The sequence below is a fragment of the Urocampus carinirostris genome, chromosome 6, assembly GCF_059441175.1.
Source record: "Urocampus carinirostris isolate Australia breed hairy pipefish chromosome 6, RoL_Ucar_1.0, whole genome shotgun sequence".
In the NCBI taxonomy this organism is placed as follows: Eukaryota; Metazoa; Chordata; class Actinopteri; order Syngnathiformes; family Syngnathidae; genus Urocampus; species Urocampus carinirostris.
The window spans coordinates 6,306,180-6,333,984 of record NC_142354.1 but is presented as its reverse complement, the minus strand read 5'-3'; the positions used below and the strand labels follow the sequence as shown (position 1 = coordinate 6,333,984).

Below are 27,805 nucleotides of genomic sequence, written 5' to 3'. Positions count from 1 at the left end.
CCAGCAAATATATTATTATGTTGATTTAATAGCGGTTTTGTCAACCCACAATGGCTTAAGGAGAAGAGTAAATGTATTTGTTTGCTAATGTCAAAGCCCTTTTAAGGACACCATGAAATCGCTGGATCAAAAAAAAAACAAAGGAATCTATGTGGAGTTTCTTTCGTTCATGAGAGAAACATAGATTTACATTACCACGTGTCCACTAATAGGTGAAGAATGGAAAATGGATTTTGTGTACAAACAAAACAGATCAGCACGGCGGCGCAGTGGTTAGCGCGTGTGCGGCATAGTTCTGAGGTCAGGGTATCAAACCTTCCTGTGTAGAGTTTTCATGTTCTCCCCGTGTTTGCGTGGGTTTCCTCCGGGCACTCTGGTTTCCTCCCACATCCCAAAAACATGCAGGTCAGGTGAATTGGCTGGTACAAATTGTCCAAAGGTGTGAATGAGCGAGTGAGTTGTCTGTCTCAGTGTGCCCTGCAACTGGGTGGCAACCAGTTCAGGGTGTCTCCTGCCCACTGCCCAAAGATAGCTGGGATGGGCTCCAGCACCCCCGCGACCCTACTGAGGATAAGCGGTGCAGATAATGGATGCATGTGTATCCGCTGTCTACCCGTCCCACCAAAAATCCACATTCACGCTGGACTGGATGATGAGGTTTTTATTACAGTTGCTGCAATGAGTCACACAACACGTTGTTAGCACCTCCGTTGGCTTTCAACACGTTGGCAGCGTGCTGTAGACTGCCCAAACATATCAAATAGTTTTCTTTCAGTTTACATAAGATACATTTTAGAATATCAACCATCACGATACATTTTACATACATTTTAACAAAATAATTTTAACAAGAGATCGTGTAGTGTTTTTTTTTTAAACGTTTATAATGAATTCAACATATTTGTCTTTAAACTGAATTTTAACCAACATCATCCTTTTTGTATATATATGAGAAAATAGAAATGATAACAATAACGAGTATAAAAACGGGTCCAATTTACCTGCAATGAATTAGTCACACAACACGTTGTTAGCACCTCCATTGGCTTTCAACACTATAAGGGGAATTAGCATTTTAGTACAACGTACAACGTCCGGCAAAACTAACATAAATGGCGACAGAAACAAAACGAAAATAAATCCAAACAGCTTGACAACATCAATCACATTACTGAGCATGTTGAGAGATTTGTCAGCTGTGGTTTTAATGTTTACAATTAACTTTTTGCGGAGCACCTAAAGATCGTGGCTTACCATTGGCAGAGAGCTGTAGACTGCCAACAACCCCCGCCTTCCGGTCCCAAAATCAAAAGCCAAACCAAACCTTACCCCATACCAGCAGGTGGCACTGTTGGACTCATCATTGCAGGACACTTACACAAAAACTATACAACATATTTCAGCAGGAATTTCAATACAGTGGAACCTCGGTTTTCGAATGCCTCTCAGTTTGAACGAATCGGAGTCCGACCAAAAATTTCGAGAAATTCTTGCTTCGCTGTTCGGTCAAAAAATCGGAGTTCGAACGCCGGTAATGCATGAGTGCGTACGTTCATGTTAGCGTAATCTTTCGCACGGAAGATTACGCTAACGCAAACGTACGATTAGCCTGGGTTAGCTTTTTGTGTACGGTAAACATTCAGGGGGTTGGAACGGAGCCCAACATTCAGGGTGTTGGAACGGAGCCCCCTTTCCAATGAATCGCTCACCACTTGTTGTGGAGACCCGGGTGCTAAATGACTTGTAAACCACTTGATTTTTTTATTTTTACACGTTCATGTTAGCGTAATCTTTCATACAGAAGAATACGATAACGCGGACGTACGATTAGCCTGGGTTAGCTTTATGTTTACGTTAAACATTCAGGGTGTTGGAACGGAGCCCAAAATTCAGGGTGTAGGGACGCAGCCCCCTTTCCAATGTACCGCTCACCACTTTTTGTGGAGACCCGGGTGCTAAATGACTTGTAAACGACATGATTTTTTTATTTTTACACATTCATGTTAGCGTAATCTTTCGTACGGAAGATTACGATATCTTGCTTTAGCTTTATGTTTACGTTAAACGTTCAAGGTAAACATTCAGGGTGTTGGAACGGATTAAAACAATTTACATTATTTTTAATGGGAAAAATGATTTCGGTGATCAAACAAATCGGTTTTCGAACAGGGTTCTGGAACGGATTATGGTCGAGAACCGAGGTTCCACTGTAAAACAAAAGTTATTATTACATCCGTTACACATGAATGGATAAAACAGATCGTGGCTATATCCTAAAGAATCTTGCAAATGTATTAGGTTATTATTAGTACGTTTTGTATGCGTAAAGCTTTTATAGCCATTTAATGTTGGATTTATTTAATTATAGCTGTCCTAAATGCCGAGGTGTGAAATCCACGGTCCACCACTGGTTAATCAGATAACACATTCTTTAGAAAAAAGGTGGGGTAAAAAGACTCGTTTACAAAAAAAAGTCTACGACTCTAAATGTAAAAAAAAAACAATCCAAATTGATTTTCAAAATTATATAATTATAGCCGGTCTAGATAATCACATTTATTCTGACAACAAATCGTTGTTGACTGAAAAGAAACCAGCGTCTGAGCTTTTCGGCATGCTGCTCACAAAACAAGCAATACGAAGCGTAATGTTCCCACATCAATGCACGACCAGCTAACAAAAAAAAACGTCTGCGTTAGCTCCCTGTCATGACGTTAGCCTGATGCTGGATGTTTTTCATCCATCCCGCATCGTTCTCGGAGCTTGAACGGGCGAACATCCTGACACTTGTTCCCCAGTTCGCCGGACACGTTTGCCGTTGACGGTTATCGGGTAAGTGACATCATGTCGTCGCTTATGCTAGCTCAAACGGCGAAAAAAACGTTACCGTAACGTTTTGACGTTTCGCCTCCTCCAGTTGAGCTTTTAGCCACTTAGCCTGACGTTAGCATCCTGAGGGCTCAAATGAAAGAAAGTCAACTCAAACTGAAACAACGTCCTCAACCATATATCAAATAAGGATACCCAGAGTATAACTGTACTTTCATTTTGTTTGTGTTTTTTTTTATAATTTGCCTTTTTACACGATATGTTATCTGGCTATTAGCTAGCTTGTAGCCAGGCTAAGGTCAACAAGCTTGGCTGGTCTTGACAGCGACGTTTATTTAAAATGCGGATGCGAGGTAAGTTTTGCCTGATGGATGGGAACAATTGTGATTTTATGCCAAGTGAAGGAGATATGAAGCAAAATTCGGACTTTTTAGACGGGAGAATATTGCAAATTTTACCATTTATAGTAAAACCTTGTTATTCGCGAGGCTACGATTCAAAACAAATAGCAGTCGTTTTATGACTGTGACGACTGCCTTTCCTTAGCAATGACTCTTTTTTCTGTTTGTTTAAAAGTAAAGCCGAAGCCTGGGCCAAAATCCACCAACTGTATAAAAACTGTCCAGGGGGTATTGGTGATCAATACTGGGAATTTATAGTATCGAGTCGGTCCAAGTAAACGCAGGATACCAATCCAATACTTTTTGTTTGGAAACATAATTATCATTGAAAAATAGAACCATCCCCTCTTGGATTAGGTTATAATTGCAATAGACACCACGCAAATAATATTAGCAGTAACATAATTTTATTTTTCATTTATAATTGGAGGTAGTGTTTGCAGTTTGAAAATGGTCTACTTGCTGATGCCTGAAATATTATTTTTGCGTCTTATGAATACTCCTTCTTTCATCTCTTTTAGGATTCGTGTAAGCATTTTATGGGTGGGTTGGCTTTTCTTAATTTGACCATTTTCATCCTAGAAAAAAATAAAATAATGAGCACGGTCGTGAAATCATTCACCAACCCACCTTTGCCCCAGCCTAATGCACTCTGTGGCTAGAACACCTCTGATAAAACTAAGTTATAAGCAGAAATAAATAAATATCGTCAGTTGGGCATTCCTAACACATACTTGATAGAGAAAATTGTTAATTTGGAGCTTTTTAAGGGTACCCCAAAACTATGCACTCTACTTGCACTATATAATTTAATTAAAAAAAACCACTTGTTTTAGGTAAAAAAGCAAGGAGAATCAAACAAAGGCAGAGAAGTAAAGAAAATACAAATACTTTATAACAGGGGTCTCCAACCTTTTACAAATTAGCGCAAACTGCATCCAGTTTGATCCGAATTTCTGACATAGCAACTTAGTTAGATGGTTTGCTAAATAGCTAAAATAAAGTAGCTTGATAGCAAAAAAAGTAATCTCGTAAAACTAAAAGGGAGCAGCTAGACAGCATGGTAAAAGACCAAAAAGCCAACTAAATGGCCAGTTAGAAAGCTAAACTAGAGCTTGACAGCTAGCTAGAAAGGAGGCCAAATTTTAGCTTTATCAAAAAATATATAAAATGTTAGCTAAACAGCATGCAAAAAAGTAAGAAGCAAGCTAAATAGCTCGCTAAAGAGTTAAAAAATGTAGGAAGATAGCTAGCTATAAAGCTTAAAAGATAGCCAGATAGCTAGCTAAAAACAGCACATTTCTTGCTCATTCGTTTTATAAAATCCATTAATTGGAATTTAGTTTTATTTCCTGTATTATGAATCAATGAAACAATGAATACATACATGTGTTTAATACATGAATAGATTCTCATTTTGCTTTAAAATTAATTATCAATACTTGAATGCATTTTTTGTCCATGAACTGTAATTTATTTCTTTGAATTTCTAAATAAAATGTTTAATGTTATTACTAAGTTACTACTAGGTTAGTTATTTAAATTTGGGTTAATAGATAGATTTAACAGAAAATTACACTGACCCTGCACTGGTAAACTATTTTAAGAATGTTGGAAGACCCCTGCTGTATAAGAATGTCAACAAGACAACTAAAATAACTTCCATGGCACAATATTTTGAAAATGAAGTCTGTAAGAAGCACTTTTTTGGTTCTGTTGCCTTAGTGACAACGTTTTTTTTTTTAGGAATAATAACATGTTAATATTTTTGGTGTCAGCTCATTGAGCTTTTTTCGTGTGTTCTATAAAGGTATATAATTTAACTTGGTGGATCTCATCTCTAATGATGTGCCAGCGACAATTTCAAGAGATTCTGCTAACCCTGACTAATACGCATTATCAAAGGCGCTGGGTCTGTTTGTGCGTTTCCTTGCTGTGATCAGGCAACAAAAGGACATGCTACGCTTTGTCCGACATTAAATAATCTTGTGAAAAAGTTTGGGCACTCCTGATGATTTTCAAGATTTTTCTTTATAAATCATTGTTCAGATCAGCAATTTAGGTAAAATGTATCTTACAGAAGACAAACACGGTGGTACTTCAGAAGTAAATACAAGTAAATAGGATTTACAGAAAGTGTCCAATAATTAAAAGTAGGGAGGTGCATACATTTGGAAATTTAAACAGAAAAATTACATTAATTAAGGCATTTTGACCATTTTTCTTTACAAAACATCTCCAGTTCCGTCAAGATTAGTGGTTTTTGATCATAGACAGCCCAACTAAAATCACACCACAAATGATATTCAGGTTTGTGGAATGAGTATTTTTTTTAGGTCAGGACTGTTCTGTGCATTTGCACTTTATTGTTGTCAATTGTTGTCTGTGCATAGAACAGTGCGAAACAGAATTTCGGTTTCTGGTTTGTCAAGTCCGTTTGATAAATTGACAAATAAAATTGACTTTCAGGTGGCACTTCCAGAATGTTGCACTTGTTTTTTTGCATGAATGTCTAAGCTGAGAAGAATCCTTAATTTTTGGCTTGCTGAGGTTTTCTTGAGTTTTTAATTGCCTCATGTAGGTTACTTTTTAGGGGATTTTGTAATGTGCACCCATTTGAGAGACTTTGTGATTGAGGGCTTTCAAATAACTGTGACTTATGTTTAGAATCATTGTCAAGCTGAACTAACTAGCCCAGCTGCAACCTAAACTTTGTCACTGATTCTTGAACATTTTTCGTGTCTTCTGGTACTTCATGATGGCATGTTAAAACAACTGCCAAATTTTACACTGGGATAGCAAGTGTTTGTCATGGAATGTTCTGTTTCTCATCCGCCAATACCGCCTTTGTTGTGTACAAATAACTCAATTTTAGTTTCATCAGTCTACGGAACCTCATTCCAAAATTAAGTTGGCTTGTCCAAATGTGCTTTGGCATACCTCAAGCGACTCTGTAGCATGTTCACAGAACAGGCACCTGCCACGTTACTCTCCAAGAAGGCATCTCTTTGTGCAAAGTGCACTGAATTGTTGAATGATGCACAGTGACGCCATCCGCAGCAAGATAGTGTTATAGGTCTTTGAAGCTCGTCTGTGGGTCGGTTTGGTTGTTTTCACCATTCCTCTTAGTCTTTGCTGAGATTTTTCTTGGCCGATCAATCCAGACTTCACTAAAACTGTGCCTGTGACCATCCATTTGCTCACCATGTTTGCTCAAAGTAGAAACTGACATCTAAAATCTCTGATCTAGCTTTTTGTATCCTTCGCCTAAAGCTAAACAATCTTTGCCTATAGATCATGTTTCCACTCTTTAGAGAAGATGCAAAAAAAAAACTTGCAACTGACCACCTTAAATACCATTCATCATAATATGCTTCACCTGTCTATGATTTGTAGGTCAAGGATCTGTAATATTAGCAAACAAGTTTTCTGTTCCAATCATTAGTGCTAAAGTTATTCAAATCAATAAAACAGCAATGGTGCACAAATTTATGCACATGCCTACTTTTGTTTAAGGGACATTGTGTAATATTTAGTGCCTCCTAATGGTACTAAAAAACTTTTATTCAATAAAAAAAAACATTGATTTGAGTACTTGGCAAAAATTCATGCCTTTTCATACCAATGTTAATTTCGGGAAGAAAAATCATAGGTCGAGACATTTGTATTTGTTTTACACAGTGGAATCCCCACTTAGGTCATGGCCATGTTTTTCCAGCACTTTGCCACCATGTGGGACTACCCCTTGCTCGCACCAGACAACACAGGGCAATCTAGTGGTCAAATATTACACATTGGGGCTTTTAGTAACCCTTGCACGCGTTCTGTAAGTCATAAAAGCTTAATTTCACTTCTGGAGCTAGATCAGGGGTGGCCAACCATTCAGCGACTAAGAGCCAATTTTTCGTCTGTGTTACTACAAAGAGCCACATCATAGTTGTTAACGGGGGCGAGTTGATTATTTTTTTTCTTTGTTACTAAAAATGCCACATTATACACATAAACATCTTTTAATCATGTACGCACGCATACACAAATCTCTACTCGACTAGATCTGATGAAAATAACCACACCAACATGATAATATCAATAATTTTCAACAGTTAACATTGTGAGCACTGTTCCAGATCCATTATCGACTTGAGGTCTGAGAGCTTGGGATAGTCCTTGTCCTTCTCTTCCATGAACAGTTTCACTGGATCCAAAAGCTCAAAGAAGCGAGATAGTACCTGGCTTTTTGACAGCCACCTCACAGTGCAGTGCAGCGGCAGGTCACCTGGAAGTCCTTGGTCCAGTTCAGCGATGATATTCCTGAATATCCTCCGGTTAAGCGCATGTGTGCAGATGAAGTTGACGATTTCCATCACAGGTTTCATGACGTTGTCAAATTTGAGTGATTTAGACACGAGTTGCTCCCTGTGGATGATGCAGTGGAAATCCCAAAAGTCTGGAAATGTTTGATCAGCTTTGTACAGTCCCACAAGCCCGTTCATTGATCCGATGATGGCTGGCGCTCCATCCGTAGCTCTTGCAGTTAGTTTGTTTGCAGGTCAGTGTGCAACTGTTATTCAACAGCTGCATTAATATCGGATATTCTTCGTTCCATACTGTGGCGAGACAGTTGAACATCTGATTTGCTCTGTTTTAGTTTGTTGTCTACAGGAGCCAAGATTTCAAAGGCGTCAATGACGCATTTTTAATGAATTCTCTTTCGTTGTATAGCTTTTTAGCCCGTGCTATGTTCCAAGCTAACTGATACGAAGCAAGCATTACGGTCTCAGAGTTTCATAATTTTTTTGAAAGAAATGCAACTGTTTTTCTGCTTTGCTTTTCGTAGTCAACAACTTTTTCTTACTAAGTTCAGTCCCTTTTGGAAATTCCTGTTCGATGTTAGGGTGGAGTGAGCTGAATTGACGCTGAAGATTTGAAGCTTTGAATGTGCTAATGCCGCGTTACGTATAAGGCAGATAGGCTTGCCATTACGTTCAATAAAATAATATAAACTATCCCATTCTGGCAAAAACGTCCTGTGTTCTTCTTCATATTTTAGTTTGGCTGTGCCTTTTTACCTGCCATTTCAAGAGGTAATTTCACATAAATTGACTACAATACATTTTGTCAAACAAATATTTTCTCGTCGCTCGTTTTACGTCACTAAAACAGACATTCATTGTCGGAGTGCCATCTAGCTGTAGGGAAGGCAAATTACAGTGCCGGCTAAACATTCTTGATGCATGTCATGTTACAGCTTCGAAAGAGCCGCATTAAACAAGTTTATAACAGCTCCTAAAGAGCCGCATGAAACTAGTTCAAGAGCCGCATGCGGCTCGAGAGCCGCGGGTTGGCCACCCCTGAGCTAGATTATGTGCCATTCCCTTCAGTTTCATTTTGTGAATTTAATTTAGGCTTGGACTTGATTTGAGTAATTTAACGCACAACAGTTTTTTTTTTAACAATTTTGGTGTTAAACTAAGAAGGATTTGTCTCTGGATTCAAAGGAATGGTTTGCGCGCCACTTCAAACTATGGCAAATAACAATAGCTTTAACTGATTTATTTTTGGGGTTTTGATTCAGTTACTAGTGTCAGAAAATATAGACATGTCAGATAATCATCTAAAATATGGACAATTCAAAGCAAACATAGATGTTTGTCACTTTGTTTTTTTTGCTGGACAAAAAGATTAATTGGTAGTTGCTACAAACAATTATTATAGTATTTTTTTTTAAAGAATTTTACAAATGGGGGTTTTCAGATTTATTGCCTGGTTTATTTTTCAGCCCCATTTTTTAAAAATTTTGGTGGATATTAGATGGGCTGAATTAAAACAGTCTTCCAGCAATATCATCTAACTTCCCTATTGATTTCAGACATTGTATTTTTCTGCTGAAATTACTTAATTTAATTTATTATTTATGAACTGCGTCGTTTCCTGATAACACTAGATTGTTATTGTTTTTATTGGAAAGTTGAAGGTGTTGTATGCAAATAAAAATTTGGGATCGGCATCTGCCTGTTCAGGGTTTTAGTCATTTTTCCCTCACCTCCCTGTCGTCTTCAAGACTATTTTTTTTTTATGCGTTTGGTGCCTGGATTGCTCCAGACCTGGACTGCTTAACATCGCTGTTTCCTGTCAGGTCACTTAAAGGAAGGCGTCCTTCACTTTAATGATCCTCCTAGCTACTTTAAAACATGACAGGACGTTATCCAATGGCTGCAGTGAGGAACACGGCCTAATGATAGCCAGGAAAGCAACGCACGCCCCTCCCCAACACTCACCTTGTCTAATCATTTCATTTATTAATGGCTTACAACATGACTAGAAATATGAACTACAACCTGAATTTATTGATGACTGTGAAGACGCCATATGCATTTACACCGTGGGTCGCCAACCCGGTGCCCGTGGGCTTGTGACGCCCGTTGCGACCTTTTCATGTGCCCAATGGCCCGTTCTTAAATATATATCTAATAATGAACTATCCATGTCTAAGATGTGAGGATTTTTTTAAATTGCATTTACAGTTATGTAAATTAAAAACAAAAATATAAAAAAAATAAAACCATCCATCCATCCATCCATACATTATCTGCACCGCTTATCCCCACAAGGGTCACAAGGATATATTATTATTATTTTTTTAGGATTTTGTTTTTTGTTTAATCTTACATAATATAATGTCTGTTACTTTTGTTCCTGTTTTTGTTCTCGCATGGACCCTTTAAGACGTGACGCGAGGGAGGGGGGCGGTGACAGATGCGGATGTTTTGTGCTTTGAAGTCAATATATGTGTGCACGAGACCAGTGCATTACGACTTACAGTAGCTCTTGTGTGAATGTTTATAACGCTTGTTATTTTGTTATTAAATGGGCGACGAGACTAAATCAGTGACTGGGTGCATCATTGATCACATTTAAGGGCAAGTCAATAATTTATAATTTCTACAAACATCATGAAGAGTTCATGAAACTGAAAAATTTATCGCGACTTCCCCTCAAAATGTTGTTGTCGCAAAGGAGCTGGAGCTCATCCCAGCTAACTTCGGACAGTGGGCAGGGGACACTCTGAACTTGTTGGAATGTGGCCTCTATACACCTATTGGGATATTTTATTAAAAAACAGACATTTTCAGCTCAAAGTTATTTACCACGTTAAAAATGTAGGGGTGTATTTCTTTTTCGGTTCATGTTATCCTTATTATAAAAACTGCTTTTCCTTCAGAATTGAAGAATTTATAAGTGACTCCAAACTTGTGAATGGTAGTGTAGCTACCATCAAGAAAAATAATATTGTTTAGGGGGGGATTACATTCTTAATTTTTCGTTTGACTAATAATAATCCAAGGGATCGGTTATATGACATTAGCTAACATCAAGAAAAATAATATTGTTTTTTTGGGGGGGAGATTACATTCTTAATTTTTCTTTTGACAAATCATAACAATCCAAGGGATGGGTTATATGACATTAGATCCTTTAGGACAGCTATGTCCAAAGTCCTGCCCGCGGGCCAGTTACGGTCTGTGATCTTATTTTTACTTGGCCGTGTCCTCTGTCCTAAAATTGATAATATGTGGCCTGCCAGTCATGTTAATGTAGTTTAAAATAAATTTGTAACAAAAAAAAAAAGATCACTTATTCACCGTATCAGTGCAGTAGCCCTTTGCTATTGGCTTTCTGTAAGAATATTAGCCCACCTCGTTTAGGATATGGCGACTGTAAATAGAAAGGGAACATCGACTGTGAGGGCCGTCGTTTCCAGGACAAGTGACAATTGAATTTTTATTTATTTATTTATTTATTTATTTTTTTACAGAAATCCGAAACCACTTCATGTGCCTAATTTGCCAATAGACTGTGACTGTTTTCAAAGAATATCTAAAGGCACTGCCAGACGAAATATGCTGCCTACAAAAAGCTAACTGGAAACTAAAGCTGTGAAAAGTTGAAGCAACTAGAAGCTGTTTTTATGATACAGCAGCGCTTTTTAACAAAAATGCCTGGCTTAATAGTCGGCCCTCGCACTATTTCAGCTAAATATGGCCTGCTTTTTGAAAAGTTTGGACATCCCCGCTTTAAGACTCATGATCTTGAAAAACTGTCATTAGATTGGCTGTTTTTAAAAAAAAAATCCCTTTCTTTGTTGAGTTTCCAAAGATCAGATATTTTCTCATTCATTTATTTCCTTTATTTTTGTGTTCCATTATACTTTTCATTTTATACACACAGTACACGCACATCTATTTACACTTTCATTCTGTTATTGATACAACAATTAAGTCAAACTAACAAGCATAATTGCCTCTTTCCTGGTTTCAGTACCGCAACGTAGTGTTTCATTTCATAATTTTTCATTATTTGAAATGCACATGTATTTAAAAGGAAAATGCACAATTTTCGGTGCTAAAAATTAGATGCATTCCTGATAGTACAGTAAACCTCGGATAAGTCGGATCCAGATGGACCGGTCATTTTCATCCGACTTATCCGAGGATCCGACTTATCCGAGGTCGCAAAATTTCGAACTAAGAAGAAATTTAACTCTTAGAAAAGTGCATACTTGTATATGTAAAATGAAATACCACAAAAATCAGTGCTTTGTCGACATCTGGATGATCATTTACCCTCTGCCTTTTAGCGGTCGGAGCTCTAAAATCTGTCGCACACATATCTTTTATCTTCTTCTTGCTTTTCAGAATGTCGCTCAAAGTTTGAGGGCTCATTCCAAACTTCGCCGCGATGTCTTTTTGCTTCATGTGCTGATTCTTTTCTTGGAATTCAATGATAGCGAGCTTTTCTTCATACGTTCTAGTCTTGAGACTCCTGCCTTTGGTTTTAGAACTTGAGGCCATCGCCACACCGTAGACCGCACAGACCGCAAGGAAGTCCAAAGAAATTCACACAAATTCAATTTGAATGCTAGCACTACTGTAATAAGAAACAATGGGATTATGATTACGAGGCTTTGTTCTATGACCGCGTGCTGTGATTGAGAGTGCTATCATTCAACACTGAGGAGGAGTTTGATGAATAGCCTCTGCCAATCACGGAACGCCACGTCACATCAAGAAATCTTCCCGGAAAATCTGGGAGGGGTGAAAATCTTCCCGGAAAATCTGTGAGGAGTGAAAATCTTCCCGGAAAATTCCATCGCTTACTGCCACTGGAGGCTGAAATTTAGAGCATTTGGGAGATGTCCTAGGCGACCTGATACCGATCCGACTTATCAGAGGCGAAAACCATTAAAAAGGGTCAATTGTACGGAAAAATCCATCCGACTTAGGCGAGGATCCGACTTATAAAATCCGACTTATGCGAGGTGTAATACTACAGAAAAGCCTAGAGAACAAACGTTCCACGCAATTTGTCCGACTTATCCGAGAATCCGACTTATGCGAGTCCGACTTATCCGAGGTTTACTGTATTATCAATATTATTGTAGTTGTTGTACTGTAGTTGTTTTTAGACGTGATACCTAGAATAAAGGACTAAGCTTATCAAAGAAAGCCTCTTAATAGGTGGATGCAGTGTGAGGTACGGTATCAATTATTTATTGACTTGATATCATGTGTTTTTATTCAATTTGGGAGTTATTTTTAAATTCTATGCTCATTTGATACAAATTTGCATGTTTGCACTACTTAAATGAAACCTGTTCATAATACATAGTTTGCTTCAAATGTTTTATCTCTTTTATTTCACAGAGACAGAAAAATCTTTAAAAATAAATAAATACAAATAAAGATTTTATCACAGAATTGTGATGAAATCAAGATAGTGATAAAAAAGAAAATCTTGAAATATTTATGCTGTATCCCTCATGACCTATAATCTATCCCAATTGTATTCTCTAATGTAAGCTTTTCTTTCATGATGAACATTACAATATTGTAGTCACTGCATTCTCCTAATTGTCAACATCAACCGAATAATCCTTTGTGTGTGCGTGTGCGAGTTAAGTGCCCATGCACACGTTTATTATTATCGTTGGTTGGATTCCTTAACCACGAGGGTTGTAGGGGCACTATTTCTCGTAGTGTGTCTTGAGCAAGTACAGCCTGTTGGCGCCCATCCCTCTCCTTTTATCATTAATATTTTTAAATTGTTGTTTTTGTCACAGCTCACTTGTATGAGTATTCTTGTTGATAAGGTAAACCCACTTTGTGCCAAAATGACATACAGAAGTTTTGACTAACCTAAAGTGTCTTTGCAACAATGTTGCTGATTTGAGTGTACGAGTTTCTGTCTTATTTTGTGTAAGCAGCTGCTGTAAAGGTATATGTCTAGCTGTGACTATTTTTCCAATAAGTATCTACTCTTACAGTTTGTGGCCCATGCATTCAGTGTGAGATTTGATATTTGTTTGGTCTTCATGGTCCTTAATGGTTTCATGAGGACAAGCTAAAGCTGCTCTACTTCATTGCGTCTATTGTTAGCTGTTGCATCAGCAACTTCTCTTCGATAGTCTTCATCCCGTTGTTCATTATAAAATTTAGCTGGTTGAGTCAAGTTATCAGAGGGACGTGATAACGGTAACGATGATGGTGATATGTTGTGGAGGGCAATGTTGACGCACCGCTAAAGCATATTTAGTGTTTCTTTTTATAACATTAAAATTTCGTTAATATAGTGTTCATATTTAAACCCTGGATCTTGTAAGACTAATACCAAGACTACAATACCTACTTTTCGAAACAAAATCTGTACGTAATGTGGAACCTTTATTTTTGCAACCTCTTCAGTTTGTTCATGATGTGCGTGCAAGTATGTGCATTTCTTTGACATGTCGAATACTCATTTTTTTTTCTTTGGGTTTGGGATGGCGTTTGAACTGTCCTAGAATTGGGCTTCTATAGCTCTTTCCTTTTTTTAGGGCATTGTGATCAACTTGCATGTTGAAAGTTTTAAAAGCATCAAGATTCCTGAATATGCTAAAAACTTGTAATGGTATCAGTGAAAATCATGATGCTTATCGGACTGCGCCAATGCCATTAAATAGATGCATCCCATTTATTCAATTACATAACAGTTGAAATAATTTAATTAGCCGACACTTAAGGGGTTGACTAAATGAGGTCGAGTTGAAAAACTCTTCGGCTGATGGGACTCTGTTTTCCAGACGCTCCTATTTAAGTCCAGCTAAGCTCCTCCAACTGCAGCCGTCTTGATGCACAGTGCCCCTTCGAAGCAATGACACTTACTGATCAATCCCATTCTGTGTCATTGAAAGACAAAATGGAACAATGCCTTTGAGGCTGCAAGCCAGTCAAAAGGTCTTTGAAATGCAAAATGAAGGCAGCATCCACAATGGATAATCGGCCTTATCTTGGTTCACGCAAATCCTAAATAGACACTTAATTGGACACATGCCTAAGCTGATTGGACCGAGCAAGCCACCATTCTCCTCATCTGGGCGCACATATGGCTGAAAATAGTTTTAGATTCAGTTGACCTCTCATTTGAAGACACTAAAAAATATAGGGAAGAAATAACATTGTGACAACAACTGAGACGTTTTTTAAACCTGCATTGTTTGTTTGCTTCATGCAGTGTAGCGCAGACACGCTTTGAGGTAGAGAAATATCTGAAACATTTTCTCAATAAATTACCGGCAGCCAAACGCTGTAAAGGTTTTCATTTGAATTTCTCAATTTTACAAGACGTCTTTATATCGGAAACTGGAGAACACTTTATAGCTTCTACTTTTTTTCTGTCAGGGGATTATAACTTTTTCGCTCGAGATTAAGGTAACTGGAAGTTGTGTGAAAATTATGACTGTTAAAATTCTTAAAAGACAATGTAGAATCATATAGTGATAACATAAAATTTGAAAAAGCTTAACAAGATCCATAAAAGACACTCACCTTTAAATGCAATTGTGACATGATACCTTGAAGAGAAGGGCTAGGCATATGAAAGGAGCCCTCCTGAAGCCTGTGCATGCATAAGTGAAGTGAATAGAAATATTGTGCTTTCATTCAATCCGTGGGTTATTGTTAAATTTCATGTACATTTGATACTAACTTGCACATTTGCACTAGGAATATCTTGAATACACTTTTTTAGCAATGAGGTTTTGCTTCGAAGTACTTGTGATTCCATACTTGAGTGGCTAGAGAGGAAACAGTGGCATGGCTGGCTTAATGTTTTCTTTCTTTTGGTTAGAAATGAGCAAGTAAGTTTGAGGAAAAAAAAGTTAAAACAATGAACAAATCAAGAACGTGATTTTATTAAATAAAAACAAAAGAAAATAAAGAAATTTCTGCCATAGACCCCTCCTGTAGTTTTAAAGCCTACCCCCAGGTTTAAGAAACACTCTTTTCTCCATGTTTGAACAAACTGCAATCGCGTGTTCTGCTGGTTCGAGAGTGTTCTCCATCCGGGCACCGGTGCTGTGGAATGCTCTTCCCCCTGAGATCCGATCTGCAACCTCAGTGGATATGTTTAAATCTAAACTTAAAACTCACTTCTACTCCATAGCATATGAATAACCTACTCTTCTCGTCGGCTGAAAAATAGTCTGTGTAATATAGTGTAATAATCTGTGAAGCCCTTTGAGACTCTTCGTGATTTAGGGCTATACAAATAAAAATGACTTGACTTGACTACTCTCCATCACTGTATTTCATGTGGTAACTGGAGAGCAAACATGTGCAGTTTACATGCTTTTGTTCTTGTTTTGCAGGCTCTTAAGATGTCTGATCTTTGATTCCCACAATTCACTAAATTCATGATAAAACACGACTTGGATCGATGAATGTGCTTTGTGACATGCGTTGAGGCAAAACATGGCAGTACGGCTTGCTTGCATTGAACCTCACTTCTGGAAAAAACAGTTCTTGCAATATTTTGGTGTTGTACAATTTAATCCTAGTTATCCGTAACATGCATTTAAAACTTTTTGAAAGTATAAAATAATGGAAAGATACCCCTCAAATTTGATGTGCTCAATTTATTGATGATTTAACTTCTGTTATTAGTGTGCCCAGAAATTTTGCTTTTACTTAAAAAAAAAAAGGTTACCGTATTTTCCGCACTATAAGGCGCACCGGGTTATAGGGCGCACCCCGAAAAAATAGTTTTGGGTCCTATTTTTGACATACATAAGACGCACCGGATTATAAGGCGCTACAATGGGAACGTGGACAAAACAGTCAGATAGTTCAGTCCAACGTATTACCCTCTTAACATTCCCAAAGCTTGCAAAGACGCAAATACGTGTCGAGAACACGTGCGGATGCGGTGTCCGTACGATGTCACTCAAATGCATCGTTCCATCATTCGGAAGGTTTAAAGTCTTGGGATTCAAGAAATGCCAAACATTCCTTAGTTTCTATTTTCTTTTTCGCTCGCAACTTTACTGTGCATATGACAATAAACACTTGGAATTGAGTTTAATTTAAAAATAGACACTCCATTCCATCCATTATCTGCACCGCTTATCACAGAAACAACGTGTTCAGTCTGAAACAAGATACAGGGACAATATTAAACCCGGAATAGCTCACAGAAGTCGTTGTGTTCATAATGATGTGCAGGCAATGTCCTCTTGTATCCGTGAGGGTAGTAAATCCAGGAGAATACAATATTTACAAATACAGAATAGAAAAAAATGCTTTCTCTATGCCGTCAGCCACATGCTATACGCATTCATCTTTTTCGGCCAATTGCAGGCTTTGTTTCGCCGTTTAAGCCAATGGCAGCCTGTCAATGATAAAAAGGATCCGCCTCTTGACCTCCGAAACACTTTAGCCAATAGTGATCGAGTCAAATGATGATTGACACATCTTTTTCGGCCAATTGCAGGCTTTGTTTGCCATTTAAGCCAATGGCAGGCTGTAAATGATAAAAAGGATCCGCCTCTTGACCTCCGAATAACTTTAGCCAATAGTGATCGATTCAAATGATGATTGACACATTGGTTAGCCAATGAAACGCCGGTAAATAAATCCCAGCATACACCGCGTACTACTCGGCGTTCGGGGGAAAATCTAGTCGGCGGCTGCAAGTTATTGGGAAAACTTGGCAACTTTAAAATTGATCCATAAATAAGGCGCACTGTATTATAAGGCGCATGGTCAGCTTTTGAAAAAAATAAAGGCTTTTAGGTGCGCCTTATAGTGCGGAAAATACGGTAATTGAGGTGAGAATGACTTAAGCTATAAGCTTTTCGAGAGAGAGATTGGAGAGTTAGACTTTCCAGTAATATGTACTAGGTTTTGCTTAAAATGGCATGTATAACTGACATTGGTATTTTATTTATATATTTATATGTATAATCTCCATCAAATATGAATGTATTCTTACACTAATAGGAGAAATGTACACTCCCCTCCCAATTAAAAAAATCAAAAGTAAAATGTGTTTAAGCAGGTTAAACTGTTATCTTTAAGTTAGATTTCAAACTAAACTTACAAACGAAAGAATGAGACAGTATTTAAAAAACCCCAACATAAAATCAAACACCACTTAATTTAGTTCACTCACCACAAAAAGTAGCATAATACCTACGGTTTTCTTTTTTTTTTTAGTTTTGTTTTCTTAATAGGTATATTTTAGAGGGTGGTAATTATTTGAACATTAGATAGATAGATAGATAGATAGATACTTTATTCATCCCTGAAGGGAAATTCACATTTCCAGCAGCATCCCTTCGCTGAGAACAATACAATAATAAAACAAAAAGAATACATTATACAAATACCCAGTGTGACGTGCAAATGCCCACTGTAGCGTGTTATATAGAATAACTAAATAGTGCTACACAGAATACATATTGCAATAAGATTCGGTAATATGCAATGTAGGTGGTGTGGTTTACTGTAGGCCTTTACTCTGCCGGGTAGAGTTAAAGAGCCTCATGGCATGAGAAAGAAAAGATCTCTTCAGTCTGTCCGTAGTACAAGACAGTGACAGCAGTCTGTCGCTGAAACTGCTCTTCTGTCTGGAGATAATGCTGTGTAGTGGATGCGATGGATTGTCTATGATTGACCGCAGCTTTTCCAGTTCCCGTCTCTCAGCTACTGTTGTTAGGCGGTCCAGCTCTTTGCCCACAACAGAGCTCACTTTCCTAGCCAGTTTATTGAGACGAGAGGCATCCTTCTTCTTGACGCTGCCTCCCCAACACGCTGTCGCATAGAAAAGGGTTTCATAGAATATTTTCAGGAGCTTTTTGCAGATTTTGAAGGAGGCCAGCCTTCTGAGGACGTAAAGTCGGCTTTGCCCTTTCCTACATAGAGCTTCTGTGTTGGCAGTCCAGTCCAGTTTGTTGTCCAGCTGCACACCCAGGTATTTGTAGGTCTGGACAAATTCTACACATTCTCCTTTGATGGTTACAGGAACCGGGTGAGTTCTGGTTCTCCTGAAGTCCACCACCATCTCCCTGGTCTTGGTGGTGTTCAGGTGCAGGTGGTTTGCGTCGCTCCATCGGACAAAGTCCTGAATCAATTTCCTGTACTCCTCCTCCTGCCCATTTCTGATACATCCCACGATCGCAGTGTCGTCGGCAAACTTTTGCACATGGCAGGACTCAGAGTTGTACTTAAAGTCCGATGTATATAGAGTGAATAGGAACGGAGAGAGCACGGTCCCATGCGGAGATCCTGTACTGCTAACCACAGTGTCCGATGTACAGCCCCCTTGTTTCACATACTGGGGTCTGCCTGTCAGATAGTCAGTAATCCATTCTACAAGGTGTGAGCTAACTCCCATCTCTGTCAGTTTCCTACTTAGTAGCAGAGGCTGTATGGTATTGAAGGCACTGGAGAAGTCCAAAAATGTAATCCTCACAGCCCCCTTAGCCCTATCCAGGTGAGAGAGGGATTGGTGTAACATGTATACTATAGCATCCTCCACTCCCACCTTCTCCTGGTAAGCAAATTGCAGTGGGTCGATGGGGTGACGGACCTGTAGCCTCAGGTGGTGCAGCAGCAACCGCTCTATGGTTTTCATCACATGTGATGTCAGGGCGACCGGCATGAAGTCGTTGAGTCCCTCAGGTCTTGATTTCTTTGGGACTGGGATGATGCAGGATGTTTTCCACAGCTGAGGAACCCTTCCCTGTTCAAGGCTCAGGTTGAAGATGCGCTGTAGAGGGTCTCCCAGCTCAGACGCACAGGCTTTCAGCAGTCGGGGGATACTCTATCTGGACCAGCTGCCTTGCTGGTTCGCAGCCTTCTCAGCTCTCCACACACCTGGGCTGCAGTTATTTTTAGTGGGGGGATGTCTTCCATGCTAGTGTCCAGAGGGGGAGGGGGAAGGACAGCTGCAGTACTCAGGGGTGAGGATGAGGCGGAGTGGTCAAACCTGTTGAAAAAGTTGTTCTACTGGTTGACTTGCCCCACATCTACATCCACAGCCACACCCTGCTTTGTGCTGCAGCCAGTAATTGTTTTCATCCCTTCCCACACCTTCTTCATGTTGTTGTTCTGCAGCTTTTTCTCCAACTTCCTACTGTACTGCTCCTTCCCCATTACACACATACTATAATTCTTGCCTAGCTGTTCATTTCAGTTCACTGTTTGTAATGTTTTAATTGAATCAACATCTTGAGCCACAACATGCAGCACAATTGCTAACTTGGTAACACCAATTATAATTTTGATAAAAAGCAAAGTACCGTGCTTGTATGTTGCTTGCCAGAAGCAGGGACTTACTTTGTATATGTATGAATACACTTCTGCAACTTGTCGTAGGGACTGATAATACAATAATAGATAGATAGATAACGTAAATTCCGGACTATAGAGCGCAGCTGATTATAAGCCGCACCCACCACATTTTAAGAGGAAAACCGATTTTGTACTTACACAAGCGGCACCTGTATATAAGCCGCACCTGTATATAAGCCGCATGCGCCCACATTAAAAAATATAACACAAACACAAAATTAACCAAAACCCGACTAAGTCCCGCAATTGAAACTGAATGTCCTTCATAAAAATACACAGTCCAAAAATCACAGCCGGCAAAATGAACGGAAAATGATGCCGGTACTTAAGGTTTGATGCAGACCTGCAGAGTCCGGGTCCCGTTGAAAGTAATCCAAATTACAATTACAAAAATCACGGTAAACCGTCCTCATCTTTCTCCTTAGAACTGAAGCCGTCAAAGTCGTCTTCCTCAGTGTCGGAAAGAAACTTCGTCGTATAGACGTCGTCCCACGCTCCCTTATTCCAAAACACGCTGGCAACACGCTCGCTCCTTTATCGGACTGCTCGATTGCTTTTAGCTTGAAAGCTGTGTCATGTGCCTTTCTTTTTGCATTTTGCATGATGAGGGTATGTTTACGCTCATTTAATTTACTGTATGCACAAGCCAAGAAGTTGCAGTCTTCTTCGGCGCATATATTCCACCGGTATAAATCTTACCTTTTGTACTCGAGCGCCGCTGGCGGTCGTTAGAAAAATTACATAAATTGGCCGCATCACTGAATAAGCCGCAGGGTTGAACGTTTGGGAAAAAAGTAGCAGCTTATAGTCCGGAATTTACGGTACTTTATTCATCCCCGTAGGGAAATTCACACTTCGAGCAGTATCCTTGTGTTGAAAATAAAACAATAATAAAGTAAAAGAATACAATATATATCTATAATTATATCTATAATTATATATATATATATATATATATATATATATATAATACATAAATACCCAATGTAGCGGGTCGATATATGGAATTTATATTTATATGGAATTTCTCTGGAGATATAAAACAATACACATAATGCTTGTTGAACTAGTGAGCTGGAGTTGGCGTGTATCATTTGACTCTGCACTAAAAGTTTTGTCCGGCAACAATAAGGTAAAAAGAAATATTCTGGATACATGAGCAGCATTGCGCACCATAGCTCTTTTGGTCAAAAAGGTTCCTGGCCCCTGGACTAACCCAGTACTTTCAATTGGTCTTTTTGCAGTCGGACTAAAACCATAATTGGATCAGTGTGCGTTTACATAGCTTTGGTTAACCAGAATACCGACTACGGTCCCATTTCAATCGGACTATTGTACGATTGTAAATGTACCCTCAGACTATGTGTCTGCAGATCACCTAGACTTCATAACCTGTCAGAACTTATTTTTATCAATTTTATGTAATATCCTGTCTGCGCAGGAACTGCTGACCTGCGCACAATCCTGAGCTGAGCAGGCGGCGCATCAGAAAAGTCACCTGCGTGCTCGTTTTCCGGTCTGGCGCCGCCTCCCCCTGGGGCCGGCGTGCGCTCCCAGCAGCCTGTGGTCCCCTGCACCCCTTCCTCTCCGTCACTGCCCGCAAGAGTCTATGTACCAGGTAAGGGCATGACCGAACGTATCGTTCTAAATATCGCTTGAGGATAGCATTAAAACTGTTTGACTACACACAGGAGGAGGCGCGGTTTGTCCGCCAGGAGCCATGTGCCTCCCGCACACCAACAGCATGGACAGCAAGCTACAAGGGGCGGGGCAAGGGGGTTGCACACCACTTCGATGCAGAGGAGGCGGGGTTCCACTGGAGCCCTTTATGCACCAGGTGAGGACCCATAAAAAAATTTGGATAGTTATGGCAGCTATTGAATGAATTGTCTTTACTGATTTATGTTTTGCTAAATGAATACAGTGTTTCCCATACCCTGGCTGGACATCAGGGCTCATTTGGTCTTGAAGTGTCACAAATGTTCACTCTTGAAAAATAACTATTTGACATCTATTTAAATTTGAACTTAATCAAAATTACTTAAAATTCCTCATATCGATGATCAAAACGCCATGGTATGTATTTGGTCAGTCAGCCCCCTCCCCTGGGCTAAAGTGCGCATTCTGTGTTTAGATGGGTTGGTAAAACGTGACATTGGCGAGTGTCGCTTTTTCACCCAAGTTGCACAATTAAACTATTGGCGACCAGACAAAAAGGTTTAAAACCAAGTGTTCCTCGAATAAAATCTGCCCAGAGCCTTTTCACATTGACCGTTTTTTCAGCAGAGTGCAAAAACGCTGCCCTGCCATTGGAAGCAGCTAGAAAAATGTGCTCTCAGGGTCTGTAAACACTTTGGTGGAAACGGGCCCTTAACTCTAAGTTGTGCAGTACTCTAACCTCATGTTTACCATTGAAGAACCAACATTCCATCATAGCATCAATCACAGAATCAGCGGTACTGAAAATGAAAACCGACGTCTCCCTAACCTGCGTACATTCGCCTTACGGATTCCGGCAGATACGATCATTTTTTTTCGGGATGTTGAAAAATATCCGGACATTGCCGTAAGTTAGATTTTGTATTGTGTGCACCTTTTTTCAAGTAGAGGACAATACTGTAGTGCTTCTTTTTGCCGCGTGGCGCTGTGAGAGGTCACCCAGCATCCACACCAAAGAAGAAATCCGGCTTCTACTTCCTGATTCGTGTGTAATCATAAAAACGTGTACTGTATCGCTAGCGCGCTAAGAACTTTGAAGTTTTTACTGTTTAATATCTCGTGCACCCATTCAATATGGTTGGTGTAAAGTGTAAGGAAGAGGAGAGCCGTTTCTTATGAAACGAAAGTGAAATAAGAAAGCATAATGCGTTTGAAAAAAGGTCAGAATGCTTTTTTTCGGCCACTTTTTACCACAGAGGAGGATCAAGTAAAAAAGTAAGTAAAACCTCACTTTATTCATCTTTATAGAGCATATTATTTGATTAAATGCTTTTTTTTTAGTACAAAACAATACACGTTACTTATACAAGCCTTAAAAATACTTATATAAACCATAAAAATACAAAATATAGCACTGAAGCAACTTACAAACAAATTCAACTTACCAACAATCGTCCGGTACCTAACTCGTTCGTAGGTCGGGCAGCGTCTGTACTGTAGTTTACCAAATCACCGATGATTGATTAAATTCGGTGGTTTGGTCCATTGGTCATTCTATATATAATATATAATACTGTGTCAACCTTGGGAAGTCTGTTGATTTTACACTTTGAAAAACACACAACCAAGAGAGAGTTTTTGGGGTTGAACAAAAAAACCTTTATTAATTACCTAAACGTTCTGGGGAGATAGGGCGAGAGGTCCAAAAATAACTTAACCCGCCTCTGATTGGAGAAGAATCTTTCTGTGGTCGGCGGGGCAAATGCTTAGTGGTCGCACACTGGTCCTTTAATTGTGAGAATGGTGCTGGAGAGTTTTGTTACTACAAAATCAAGTAACTCTTCAAGGTTCTGCCTTGTCTTTGGCCCAGACAAAAGAAAGTTCCTCTTTTTTCTTTAAAAAGGATTCGGCCACTGGCATTTTACCCCAGAGGCGTGGAGAAATTGGCACATTTGGTTCATCAAACTGGTCATCTCTACTCCTCCTGGGAAGCGGCACTTAAATTCTGCTCCTTGGGCAATGAGTGCATTGGCCTCAGGTGGGCCTAAACCCAAGATCCAATGGATTGCAGAGCATGCACTGGGAGGTAGCGGTGGTTCGCGGCCTCACCCATTAGAAAAGGCCATGTCGGCCCGGCCAGTCAGTGCAGGCTGCCCTTTCGGATGGGTCCTTGGGCTGCCACAATACCTTTAAAAAGTACAGCATTGGTGTCTGAACAACATTAGTTAGACGTTTTTGCATTCATTTCCTGTCTCATTTACAATGCTTTGCAAGAATGACTTGTTTGCTCTGTCTTTGCCTTTTATAACTAGTGTATTTATCATGATTCAATAGTTTACAACAACACACATTCATTATAGACCTAGCTTTTGGATATTGCTCTTAAAATGCCACCTGCATATGAAATAGAAATGTTCAAAATTTTCTTCTGGGGGAGCATGCCCCAGACATCCTTAGACTGTTCACCCACCTACTGGTAAACACTGGAATATATTAGGAAAAACATTTACCATACATTTATATTATAAAAGGCATATTTATTCTGGAAATTATTTTGTATAGCACTGCATTCCCCCCTCAAAGAGTTGATAATACTGGTCCGTAGCGAAAATTATCATTATAATTATAATAATTATATTGTCAGATTTAAAAAAAAAAAAAAAAATTATATTTATTCATTCCAAAAACAAAATACTTTTGCTTTTGTTTAAGCACTTGGTTTAGTATCCAGGCATGCACTCAAATAGAAGAAAATGTACCCATAATGTGTATTTCTAGTTGAAATATGGGAAGACCAAACCCAAAATAAATTACAAAAAAAATTTAATAACATTCAAAATATTTATTTTTGCAATGACTTGCTTTTAAATTCATAATACAAAATGATAAATAACTGACGGGTATTCTATTCGCTGCTGAATTTAAATGTACTATACATACTACATTGTGAAGCGCTTAGGGAGGTCTTCATTGACTTGAAAAGCTCTATATATTAAATGGATTTCATTTACTCATCGTATTTTCACGGCTATAAGGTGCACCTAAGCCTTTTTTTTCTTTCTCAAAAGCTGACCATGCGTCTTATAATACAGTGCGCCTTATATATGGATCAATATTGAGTCGCAAGGTCTCACAACTAATGCAAGCAGCCACCGACTAGATTTTCTCCCGTAGGCGAAGTAGTCCGCGATGTATGCTGGGATATATATACCGGCGTTTCATTTTCAAACTAATGTGTCAATCATATGAACTGGTCACTATTGGCTTAAATTATTTGGAGGTAAAGGAGGTGAGTCATTTTATGTACAGGCTCACAAAGGAGTTAAAGCAGCGCAAAACAAAGCCTGCAATTGGCCGAAAAAGATGTGAATCGCGCGTTTGGTTGCTCTACGGCCTGTAGAAAACATCTTTTACTACTGAAGTCTGTATTTGTAAACAGGAATTATGCGGCTAAACAGACAGCTAGCAACAAGCGATGTCCATCGCTGCAGATGCATCTCGTTGGATTCTTTCTTTTTATTTGTCGGCATTATTGCGTGTCTTAGAGTGTGAAAATATTTTACACGGTTGGATTTACTACACTTACGGATGTAAAAGGACCACGGTTGTGTATTATTATTGAACGTGATTGCTGCAAGACGACCTCGGTGAGCTACCCCGGCTTTATATTTTCCCAGTATCTTTTCAGACTGATCTTGATGTTTCTGTGATGAGTCTATTTTGAAATTCAATTCAATTCAAATGGACCAGTAAAGAACCACGTTCCCTGCACAATGAAATGCTTACTTTGCTGTCCACACAGTTTCCAGCGAAAAAGAAAATAGAAAACTAAGAAATGGTTGGCATTTCTTGAATCCCTAGAGTTTAACCTTCCTAATGATATGTGGAATGACGCATTTGAGTGATTGGTGACGTCGTCCAGACACTGTGTCCGTACATGTATGAGAGACGTATTTTCTTCTTTGCGAGTCGTTGGAATGTTAAGGGGTTAATTAGTTTGACTGAACTATCTGACTGTTATGTTGACGTTCCCACTGTAGCGCCTTATAGTCGGTGTGGCTCATTTATGGAAAATATGGGACAAAAAATATTTTTGGGGGGTGCGCCTTATATTCGTTCAAATACAGTAAATTCGATTTTCATGAAACAAAACTAAAAAGAATTATTTATTTGACCGGCCCCTAACCGAGGGATTACTGTATTATTTTTTCAAAGAAATTCGGTCAGACAACATATTGCAACAGATAAAGTAAAACTGCTGATGGGTCTAAAATGCAAATAGTAACAGCAAATTAATTCTGTTTCCGTATTCTCAATAAAGTGCCTGCTTATTATTAACAATAAGCAACTTGTTGCCGCAGCACCAAACAATCCTGACCTTTTGATATTCATATTTGTGGCATTTGAGTTTTTAATGGACATGACGGGAAATAGTGACAATAAAATGGGAGGAGGGAACTGATGTTGATGATGATGATGATACAACAAATGAGTCACCCTCTCATATTCGCCATAGTAAATTAATATTAAATTTTATTTCTCCTTGGACATCTTGGATCCATCCAACCGACCTCATGGATGAACGGATTGAATGTCACGCACAAATAATGTGTTAACGACTGAAAACTGCAGATCTATGGATAGTTTTTCCCTTTAGTGTAACAATCTGTGAAGCCCTTTGAGACTCTTCGTGATTTAGGGCTATACAAATAAAAATGACTTGACTTGACTTGACTTTAAACATTAGCCCAAGTCAGGCTAGCGGGTAACAAAACTTGTAGGCAAAGTGACACTCAAACTTTTGGGAAAATCTCTATTTGGTAGAAGCTGAGACGTGCTCTTGTTGATTTTTTTTTTTCTGTCTCAAGTCAAGTCAAGTCATGCTTATTTGTGTAACCCTTAATTACAAAGAGTCTCAAAGGCCTGCACAGACCACAAATTATTGTAAACCACAGACTATTATTACCATCACCTGATGTAAAACCTTCATGAGGGCAAATAATACACAGATATTGTCAACCTAAAATATAGGTTATTCATATGCTATAGAATAGACATGTGTTTTGAGCTTAGGTTGCAGATCAAATCTCAAGGGGAAGAGCATTCCACAGCATTGGGGCCCGAATGGAGAATGCTCTCGAACCTGCGGATCTCTTTTTGGCTCTTGGGATCACTAGTAGACCAGCATTTTCAGAGCGAAGGCTCCTGACCGGAACATAGGGGAAATTAAATCTGAAAGATATGAGGGAGCAAGTCCTTGCATGATTTTGTATACTACCAACAGAACCTTGAAATCACATCTTAAGCTCACAGGGAGCCAATGCAAGTCTCTTTTTATGTTCAACATGAAAAATAAGCAGCTGTGCAGAGTTGAAATTGACTTGACTATTTTGTAATTTTTGTGTTTTTAGGTTGGAGGTCACACCAGTATGATGCGCTATGACGACCACACAGTGTGCAAGCCTCTGATCAGCAGAGAGCAGCGCTTCTATGAATCTCTCCCTCCCGAGATGAAAGAGTTCACACCGGAGTACAAAGGTAATGACTTTGGTGCCTTTTTTTTTGCGACTGTAATATATGTACATGTCGTAATTCTAGACACGTGCTGCTGCTGCATCATGCTGTCACAACACATTTCATGGTAAATGCTCTTGTGTTGTTAATATGCTTTATAAGCCATGAGATAACCAATCAGATGATGCCTAACAGACATGGAGCTGTACATGTTTCTGGAGCTATACTGCCATCTAGAATCTTTTTTTTTTTTTTTTAAACAATAATTGTTTTTAGTTTTTGAGACAAACTGTCGATTAGTTATTATGTTCTAGAGGTAAGATCTTGAGTCCGGGCCCGAGCCTGGGCCGAAAGTCTAGCGGCCCACCGGTGGGCCGTCTGAGCATCAAGGGCTTAAGGTACCGTATATTATAAAAAGTTTCTGTGTACCATCTTTTTTTGTAAATATCTCATGTTTAAATGTGGGCGAATGCGTCTTATTGTAAGGTGCAGATTTTGTATGTACAAAATGTTAAAAAATGTGCGGTTTATGATCTGGTGCGCTTTATAGTCCGAATTTTACTGTACTTAAGTAATTATTTATGTGACTGCTTTCTACTTCTACTTGAGTAATATTTTTATGAAGCAACAGTACTTTTACTTGAATAATACACTTGGGCGCCGAAATGTGCACTTCAGCCGCAAAGTTAAATTATTTTTATTATTATTATTATTATTATTATAATAAAAAAC

The 27,805-nt window shown here is 39.0% G+C and overlaps 1 protein-coding gene across 3 annotated transcripts in view; it reads left to right on the top strand.

Moving 5' to 3' along the window:
• The first annotated feature begins 2,532 nt into the window (after positions 1–2,532).
• ip6k1 (inositol hexakisphosphate kinase 1) overlaps positions 2,533–27,805 on the top strand; it is a 43,135-nt gene continuing 17,862 nt past the window's right edge. The window contains exons 1-4 of one of the 3 annotated variants that reach the window (XM_088337610.1): positions 2,533–2,832; positions 21,342–21,518; positions 21,592–21,737; positions 26,971–27,097. In XM_088337610.1, coding sequence (XP_088193736.1) covers positions 21,621–21,737; positions 26,971–27,097 — 244 coding nt within the window. In that variant the 5' untranslated portion in view covers positions 2,533–2,832; positions 21,342–21,518; positions 21,592–21,620. Of the gene's footprint in view, positions 2,833–2,880; positions 3,183–21,341; positions 21,519–21,591; positions 21,738–26,970; positions 27,098–27,805 lie in introns of those variants that run through there. The other 2 variants (XM_088337608.1, XM_088337609.1) reach the window with 2 other exon arrangements.